The sequence below is a fragment of the Octopus sinensis genome, unplaced genomic scaffold (genome assembly GCF_006345805.1).
Source record: "Octopus sinensis unplaced genomic scaffold, ASM634580v1 Contig01021, whole genome shotgun sequence".
Taxonomy (NCBI): domain Eukaryota; kingdom Metazoa; phylum Mollusca; class Cephalopoda; order Octopoda; family Octopodidae; genus Octopus; species Octopus sinensis.
The window spans coordinates 7154-17500 of NW_021824487.1; the positions used below are offsets into that span (position 1 = coordinate 7154).

Consider the following 10347-nt stretch of genomic DNA (forward strand, 5'->3'; position numbering starts at 1 on the left):
CTCGTCATTCAATGTATCAGCTAAATGTATCTTCATTGCACCGGTCAATCATGATTTGAAAAAGATTGTGCTATTATTTACGGCCTTTATTTCGCTAGGGCTCTCCAATTATGATGGTTGATTATATGCGATTTGTAGTTAGGCATTTGCAGCTAAAAGCTTTTTGTTATTAGTTAAACATTAAAGAAGCAAGAGTTTGGCTATTTAACTTATTTGATCACAGATTTCCTCTGATTTTTAAGTACAATTTAGACTTATAATCCGACGATATGATACTTTTTTAAAAAATTAAATACTTCTTTGTTTTGTTTTTTAAATCATTTTATTGATAATCTTCGTGATATCATCTGCTCTATTTCTCAGATAAAATTCGATATATTATGTGGGTCGGACGAGATTTGCGATACCCACTTCAATCTGAATCTCTCGAGCCCTTCTACAAATTTGCTTTTAAGCGGAGAAAGAAAATACATTTACATTGATGCCAAAGTTGAAAACGTTAATGAACATGCATACAACGCAAAAGCTCATATACATTTCCCATCCTGGCTTGAGTACGTGACAGTAAAGAAATATAACGGTATCAATAACGTAACGTGTTCCATTGAGAGTAACCAACACAAACTAACATGTTTCCTCGGATATCCAATGAGAGAGAAGAGCACCATCTCGTTCCTGCTCACATTCATAGCCAATTGGTAAGTAGGGAAAAGACGCTTGTAACTTTCTTATATAAATCAAAGCATTTTAAATAGATACGAAGTAGTTGTCGATTTGCTATTGATAAATATTTATTCAAATCAAAACAATGTGCTGAACTGTACTCTCTCTCTCTCTCTTGCTGTCTGTCTGTCTGTCTGTCTCTCTGTCTCTCTCTCTCTCTCTCTCTCTCTCTCTCTCTCTCTCTCTCTCTCTCCTCTCTCTCTCTCTCTCTCTATATATATATATATTATATATATATATATATTATATATATATATATGAGGACTGAAGTATTGGAGGTTGAGCTATGTTCAGTCTGAATTAATTTAAAGGCGATCGCATGCAAGCGACACACATTTTTAAAGAGGTCAGCTATGATTACTCACACCTGGACTCAATCTAGGCTGATACGACCGAATAAAGAAAGCGCCTCCCATTCTTAATCTAATATCACACACTAAGGCAATATGTGAAATATACAGATAAGAACTGGGGATCAAATCTCTGGATCTGGTTGGACAGAATGTTTTCAGCACAAAAAGTTACAATATGTTAATTTAAAACTGTAACTATTATCCATATAATTTAATATTTATAAAAGCCATAAGTTATGAGGTAATCAGTTCTGATGAACTGGAATTTAAATCATAACCGAATTAATTTTGCCTCCCAAAGTCTATATCATAAATACTAATAACATACAATGTCAAATAAATGAGCGACTCTAACAAAAAGGATCGCATAAAACAAGCTTTTAGTTGTGATGGTAGTGAGCCAGGACTCTTAAACTAAATAAATGTTTAGCATATGACTAGCTCCTGGTTTTGTGATCAATTCTTATTAGAGGAGTTTTGCCAAGATTGCTATTAATTTGCTCTCGTTACAAAGCCAATGCTTTATATTAACCATTTCTTTAGACGGAGATAAACAGAATTAACTTTTTTGTGCTAAGGCATTGTTCATCTCTTCTGATAAGATAGAGAGTAGCCATACGAGAGCCGACTAGAGTTTATTTCTACAAGATCTGTATATCTATTTAAATCTTGAATTACTATTAAAGTTGATATTTACACCTAAACGTCAAAATTTTTATTCTTGTTTTGTATAATTTGCAGGATGCCAATACCAAAAGATCTTGAGGTGAATATGTTAGTCACAACCGACAGTGTTGTTCCAAAGGAATATTTAAATAAAACAGTCGCTCTCACAATTCCTGTGAAGAAGAAATCCGTGGTGAAGCTTTTTGGGTACATTATTTTTATAATTACCGATTCATTCTGGGGTTATTCAGTAAGTCTTCAAACTATAATGGCGCTATCCCCTTCGGTAGTTACTTGATAACTTTCTCTAAACTTCCCAATAGAAGACATCAAAAGAGCCATTTCTTTAAATTCCCTATTCATTCTGTCATGTCGATTCGTATTAATTATGAGATATTGTATCTTGACCAAGGAAATCAATATCTATCCCAAACAAGAAACAGTTAAAACGTATGCATTACCGATTTCTAGTTTAATAGATTCAAAGGCCCAGTATTTTAAAGTGGGGACGGGAAATGATGTACTTACCATTCCTAAAGGTAGTATTTGCATAATAATATTTAATGGTTTCAATCGGTTATTGAAACTTCACTGACGTGTAGACTTGCTAAGAGTTTTCGTCTTAATGTAAAATAAGCTAAGACACTACTGCGCTTTCAAAGGCGAACTATAAATATTTACAACTGAGCCAACCGAACAAGAAATGTCTTTCCTGATCTTTGTGGTAGCTCCAGTGATAGGTACCAATTGGGGCCGTTTTCGCAGCATTAGAGACACCCGGGAAAATCATTACACTGTGCCTTGCAGTATTTATTTGACAGCAAGCTATAGCATACATAAATACCTGTGAAACCAAAGCATTAAGACGATACTTCTCTGTTATGTTTTTGATTCTGTCAGTAGACACCCACATGTTGCCTCAATTAAAGACTGACTCCTTCAAGAAAGAAGACTTGTAATTGCAAATATCGAATGCAACCATGTATGTAGAGTTTCAAATTTGTTCAGTTGAAAACCCAATTAGATTATTGTTGTTGCCGTAGTTTAGCGCTGATTGAGCAGATGTATGGTCAAATATGTTCCAGCTGTGACCATTGTCTTTTTTTTGTATCTTCAATTATATTTCATTATCCAAATTTCTCTTTCTATTTTAAGATGATAAAGGTGTTTCTAGCAGTTCTAGAAGTTACATAGAAGCTTCGGTATTGGATGGATTAAATAGTTATTTATTCATGAAAAGCTAATCACTATAATTAAGTGTTAGAAAGGAACAGTTCATTAAACGTTACTGTTGAACGCGAACAAGTTTTGTTAAGATTTCACCTCGTAATGATGAGGCATTGAAACAAAATAAAGCATCGCCAAGCTCATATAACCTTTTTACATGACGAGCCAACGGAGATCCAATCTGTTCACTCAACCAGGTAGAAATAGCAGTGAAATGTCCCTCAAATTACACCTTTACTGTCTTAAAAAAGGAAGCGTACATTGAATAATATAGTCCTGCAATACATAACATTCCAGCATTTAAAAAATAAAAGAGGGTCATGGCTAGAAGGACATTGATCTTCGGTTTACAGGATCAGAGCTGCTATGATGCTAAACAGAAACAGAAAAAAATACTGCTTACGGCACCAGCAAATATATATAGAGCTAATTTCCTATATCGAAATATTGATTTCTTCTATAGAATGCTTAATAAAATTCGGGAGATAAAGCTGTGTGATTAAGAAATTTAGCTTTTTTGAAACAACATGGTCTCATGCACTTAGGGCAAATGTTTTTCAACATAGTAACGGTTTTTCCGAATCTTTATAAATTAAATTTGGTGGAAGGAAACTGAAAACTCATCTGTTCCAGTTATTGGATACAGATTTAATCCGTTGCTTGTTTTATCACATGACCCTAGGGTGCCTTTTACAGTCTTTTGGCCCAGGTTCTCAGTTCAAGGACAACATTCTCCCTGTCCTCAATCTTCGTGGTCATGAAAAAGGTCGCTGACGATGCCTTTCTTTCTCTGATTATGATATCAAGACCAAATTAGAAATATTTTAGATTTATCAAAATATTTGCTTTTACTACATATACGCAACATGAACGCTGAAATGGAAGCGTTGAACTATCAGCTGATGAATCATATTTGAATCTGTTACAGATCTGGGAAGGGCACGTAATTCTTTGAAATAAAGTATAAGACCCTGTCAATTCTTAATTGAAATATTAGTCTTTCATTTCTACTTTAATACCTCGTTATCATGATATGAAATAAGGCAGCGAGTTGACAGGGTCGTTAGCACACCGAGCAAAATGCATAGCGGCATTTCTGGTTATATGTTGTGAGTTCAAATTCCGGTGAGGTCTACTTTGCCTTTCAACTCATCGATAAAATAAGTTGAACATCAAAATTTCAGGCTTTGTACCTATAGCAGAAATGATTATTACAATATGATATCTCACCAAAGGTTTCCAGTTTCAACGGTAACACTTAATGAACTTATGGCGTAGGCAAGAGAACAGGAATTCTGGGAGTGACTTTTCTTGAACTTATTGGCGCCCAACTCATTGGGATCACTTTTATTCTTTTACTCTGTCCAAAGCTACTAAACCGAAAAGAAATCGCTATCATATTTGCAACAGAAAATCTTTGCAGTTCGTGAAACAATTGAACTTTTCTCCTTTACAGAATATCTGAACCTGAACTTTACATCCACAAGAGTAGCAGTAAGGATGAATCTATGATTAGTCACGCATTTGTCTTACAAAATACTGGTCCAAGTGAAACACAAAACCTTGTATTTGAAACATTTGTTCCACATCTGATCATACGAAATATGACCATTATGACTCTCGATTCAGTGAAGGTAAGAAAGATCTGATGCTCAAATTATATTTTCTGTTTTACATTTAATCGAATTAAAATAATGTTGAAGTTCCTTGAAGTAAAATCACCATACACATATGCTTGACATATGTTTTGGTTCTGCTGTTACTTACCTTGATAAACCTCTATGAATTCGAGACTGTGTGTAAATAACCAGTGGACAGCATAAATGAGGCGTATTAGATTACTACACCGCCAAATCCACCGCACACTATCGATTTTTGCTTGTAACACTTTAACTTCAAGTTATAAAGTAGCAAAATAATAGAGTGAATATTAAACTCTCAAAAATTATGAGATTAATTCAATTACAGATGGTTTTGATTTAGAGTACTTTGTTGTATATTATCTCACTTAACTTTTGGGTAATATCTGCCATTCTAAGAGAAAAGGTTAAAATAGATGATGTCTTTCAGTATACACATTCAATCAAACCACTCTATTTATCGAAGCGATACGAGGAATAAATAAGTGTTTATCCTTTATGAACATCACAAATATTTAGGAAAGACTCTGACACGATCTCATTCCCTATCTGGGCTGAACACTAACTGGCTAATGAAGTTAATGCAAGACACTGAAAAGTAAGAGACATGCTATTCGTTAATCGACTCAACAACACCGTTTCAATTCACGAAAGAATGAAAATAATTGCACTTTCTTTTACTTTTTTTATCGTTAGCCGAGTTGTGCAGTGGTGAAATCGATAAGGCGTCACAAAAAATGTCTTGCGATGTTTCATCCGGTTCTTAACATTCTGAGTTCAAATCAAACAGAGACCAACTTTACCTTTTATCATTCCGAAGGTGATAAAATAAAGTACAGTATTTATATAATAGATACACTACCACTGAAATATCAAGCCTTATATCTATTCAAGAAATCTTTATACTTGGCAATGGGGTTGACTATGTTGATGAAAATGATGTTTTATTTATTGTGTAAATATACTTCATTTGTCTTTTTTTTGTTTTATTCTGTTTCTACAACTAATGCAGTATGATGGAATGCATGACCAAAATAGCAGTGTTGTGTGTACATCAACTAAAAGCAATTATTCTGAGGACGATATACAGAAGATTAAAAAAGATATAATGACAGCTGTAACTTATGTAAGTATTTAGCAAGCAAAAAACAACAACAGTACATACATACATACATACATACATACATACATACATACATACATACATACATACATACATACATCCCCGACAACCATCTGCACAACTCCAAATAAAAAGTGTGTCATCTATTATCAAAATATATATTAAGGCACAACTAATATCTTCACATTGTATTCATTCGATATTATGCAAAATATAAATTCTCATAAGTTTATTCGTACGTTGGTTCAGTATTATATTTTATTTTAGTATAGATTGTATAACTATTCTAATCATTACTCTTATAATTCTGACTATCAACTAGTTTGATTAAATGTCAGCACGGGGACCCCTACGCAGTCACACCACTAGAGTTTGCAGCCAAATCTTTTTTGTCTTTACAAAAAATGCTATTTCAGGAAATTAATATGAAATTGTTATATCTGAACGTTAGTAAATCAATGAAATGTCGACATAGGAAACAACTAACTGAAACAATATGCTTGCACATCCCAGGTTATCATCAATCTGACTTCTGTTAAAGTGAGTTAAATTTAAAGAGTATTACAGATACTGAGATGCAACCACTTTAAGTTACTGATACATTGGTCTCAGTTACCATCTGACAACTTTCTGAAACTCATTTTATATAATTCTTTGTTAATAATTAGTGTATATTTTTATAATAATAGCACAATTGACAAACAGAAAATCTGAAATACATAAAGTTGGCATAACAATAACATTAAAGCTAGGATATGACAATGTCATTTCATTTATTTATGAGCAAACACCAGAGCCAAATATAGTCTTCTAAATTAGATTACTCCATTAGCAGTAACACAGTAGTTCAGAAGTATACAATAAAGATTGTTAAATTCAAAGTGACAAAAAGAAAAAAAAATCTAGTATTTCTTCACAAAATTGCTCAACTTCAAGTTTTCTTCTCAACTTTCAATTTTTTAAGCTTAAACTTGAAAACGTAGAGATCCAGAATTAGTCAGTTTACCTCCAGCGGGATGGGGCTATATTTATCTTTTGGGACAAATTTGCCCCGGCTATAGTCATTTGGCTACAGATACAGTGAATCACAAAAACTAGTTTTTATAATTTAGTTGATATAATGACTTTTCTTTTTCTCCTTCACTTTTAATATTCATGAGTATAGTATCATAGCAGAAATGGTTGATTATCATCCTAAACATTTCGGTATTTAGATTTGAGCCTTTATGCTCCAAATTCAAATCTTACTAGGATTTGATTGTAATTTTCATGCTTATTGGGCTCATATTATTTGATATAATTGACTGCATATCTGCCTTAAATAATTGACTTCTCGAAGAAATAAGGACAGCAAGTTGTTAGAGACGGTAGATATATGCACCAAATGATACATAGTGAAATTTACTATACTTCGATTGGTTACATTAACCAGCTGTACTGCTTGATTCTATTTTACAACGAAGTTTGTGGCTTAATGCTTCTTGTGGACACATAACAATGTAGATGGAAAAAAACTCAATCAGTGCAATTATTTCATCGTTATCCATTGAACTAACTTTGAGTCTTTTTGAAAGGTATAATTTAGATGAAGTCAGTGAATGAGTAGAAGAGCAGGCTTACTTTTCATTATTTTATTCTGACCATCCAGGTTATTCTGTCAGACGTCTTGTTATTTCTCATGGCTAAATATATGTTAAGTACCATCTGAATATATTATTCATCCTCTATAATAATCAGTCTTATGTCTCAGTAATAAAAGAATAATACTGGCTCTGGTTTCATTACATATAAACTTAACGACACCATTTTTGTTCGAACACTATTTTTGTTTGACATATCTCCTCTAAATATTTCATTCTACAGTCTCCATGGAATTTCCGCATTTTGCATTTCGCATTTGTTAAAAAATGAATCTGCATAAAACGAGAAGTAAATATCAAAAGCACGATAAAATCTCTCTCTCTCTCCGGTGTCTGTTATATTTTGTGTTTGCGTCAGTTTATTTTAATTGTGACCTTACCATCAACAGCTTCTTTAAATTACTTGTCTTTATGTATCATTCTCAAACATGGTTGTGTGTTCTTTTTTTTAGGATTGCAGTTGGATGAACTGTATCAACGTCACTTGCAATTTCAAAGAATTAAAGACAAAGCGCTCAAAGAAAATTCAAATTAACATTGCAATAGAAAACAGATACCTTGATGTTCTAAAGGTAGTAATACTTCTATATTCATTCTGGTTGTAGATAAATGTTAATGTAAACTCATTCCTAATAAAAAATATAGATCAATCTGAGCCGCATCAGCAATATATATAATATATATATAATATATATATATATATATAATATTATATATATATATATATATATAGCCAATATCAAAAACTTATCTCATATTGAAAACAACATATAAGTATTGGATATTTTCATCAGATTTTGTAAGTTTTATAATAAATAACTGACGAAACGTACGAAATACACCACATCTCAGAAAAACAAACTATCTGTCGCGTAACTCATGCCAATGAGATGTAATAGGCTTTTCTACCAACGTAGTCAGCTTAGAATTTATAACTACAGTCGTTGTACTGAGCTCTTTGTCAAAGCAGTTTATTCCTCTTGACTACGAACAGTTTTGTAAGGGTGAAACGACTTGATGATAGTCCTGAATATTTATCCAGACAGGTTAATTGATGGACAGTTTGATAATATGTAGATACAATACCATTAAAATTATAGCGTTAGGATTAACACGTGACACATTAAACACGTGAGCTCACTACCATATATATGTGAGTGTGTGTGAGTGTGTGCGTACGTATGTCTGTCTGTATATATATATATATCATATATATATATATATATATATAGTTAATCCAAACAAGAAAGCACAAAAAAAAAACACAACAACGCGAGGACGTGGGAACAAATATAGTATTATTGGACGCTCAGGAAAGAAGGAGGGTCTAACGTTTCGAGCGGAGCTCTATGTCGGAAACATAGGAGAAGGAAAGATCCAGAGAAGGGAAGACAGAGGGAAAAAATCGCCAACGGTACACACGAGGTCACATAAGTAAGTGTTTTCACCGGGAAGATCCTTAGTGATAGTGAGGCACAACAATTGGAGAAATTTTTAGAGTTTGGGAAACGTGTGTGCAAGATATGGCAGGACATTCTAAATGGGTGCTTTCATTCACCTGTTTGTTTCTGATGGATCAGAAATGAAATACATATGTTGTTAAGGATAGTTTTCATAAAACTAGCGTCGTGGGCCTTGTATAACATGTAGATGCGTATTGGGTGATTACAAATAGGCAGTGATTGGATGAAGCGATAAGTGTGGAGACAGTTATAACTTTGTATAGCACAGGTTTGGAGGTGAGAAAGAGATCAAGCGTTTTGGGAATATCTGAATGTAGACCTGCGATGCAGGTAGGGGAAGTGACAAGTTGATAAAGAGAGTTGAGGATTACAAAAGATTCGACTTTCAACATCATGACCATTGATGTGAAACGTGTGAGAAATCCCCGGATAGTTATGAATACTGAAATCATCAAAGAGGATGACGTCGAAGATAGGTGAGAGAAATACTGGAGGAAATAAAATTGATGAAATGTTGGTTAAGAGAGCAAGAAAGGGCATAGAGATTTATTTGAGAGAGTAAGAGGATGAAACTTTGAACCAGAGTGACTAAAAGCAATTTTGTTGAGGGATGGGGTGTGGTGTCTATGTAAGAGCAAACACGACTTTACGGAGTGAAGTTAGAATAGAGAATGCAGCTTGTTTGAAGATAAAGGTTGAGAAATTTTCATGAGGATGAGAAGTAGGATGTGTGCCTGAGTGTAAGGGCTGGTGAGTAAAATCTAAATTGGAATGAAGTTCGTAGATACTGAAGCTTTTGTATTGTACCACTTCAGAAGAGAAACACATGTAGTATTATTTGCAAACTTATCATCTGGAATAAAGTTCATCAACTATAACATTATTTCTTTCTCTTCTGCCTCATGCGCTCTAGAAAGATGATTATATATATATATATATATATATATATATATATATATATATATATTATATATATTATATATATATAATATATAATATATTACCGTGATTCTTTCTATTGAATAGCGTTGGTTTGAAATGTAAAATACTTTCTCACTTCCCTAGCGTCAAACTAATACACCTGCTTGTTATTTATACACCTGTCTTCGTCTTTTGTTTTTCTGTAAATTTCAACTATATATATTATTATTATTATTATTATTATTATTATTATATTATTATTATTATTATTATTATTATATATCAATATATATATATAAACCTGAGTTGAAGCATTGAGGTAGCCATGATAGAAGAATGTCAAGTGGTTAGATAAATATTTTTGCCTTTCATACCTGAAAAGGGTTTTCCATTTTTTTAATTCCAGGGAGAAATGCTTAATATCTACATAAATACAACAGGAAAATTGAAACAAGAAGCTAAACATTATATTATCAAGGTGCCAGATGTTGAGAAAACAGTAAGTTTCATTCAGTCTGACAATTCTGATTGTTGCATGAAAACTTAATTATATAATTATGTTACAGCATTATCATTTGGCTAAGCAATAAA

At 32.9% G+C, this 10347-nt stretch overlaps 1 protein-coding gene across 1 annotated transcript; it reads left to right on the plus strand.

The window, feature by feature from the left end:
- The first annotated feature begins 336 nt into the window (after nt 1-336).
- LOC115226990 lies at nt 337-10318 on the plus strand. The gene is made up of 6 exons (XM_029797944.2): nt 337-698; nt 1818-1949; nt 4426-4603; nt 5622-5735; nt 7825-7944; nt 10163-10318. The coding sequence occupies exons 1-6, from the start codon at nt 649-651 to the stop codon at nt 10301-10303; spliced, it is 735 nt and encodes a 244-aa protein (XP_029653804.1). The 5' UTR covers nt 337-648; the 3' UTR covers nt 10304-10318.
- The last annotated feature ends 29 nt before the right edge of the window (nt 10319-10347 follow it).

Bases quoted from the DNA above. Each gene is read 5' to 3' on its own strand.
- LOC115226990 (XM_029797944.2), top strand. From the start codon at position 649: ATGAGAGAGAAGAGCACCATCTCGTTCCTGCTCACATTCATAGCCAAT. The intron at 699-1,817 runs GTAAGTAGGGAA...TATAATTTGCAG, and splicing joins CTCACATTCATAGCCAATTG to GATGCCAATACCAAAAGATC. The intron at 5,736-7,824 runs GTAAGTATTTAG...TCTTTTTTTTAG, and splicing joins TAATGACAGCTGTAACTTAT to GATTGCAGTTGGATGAACTG.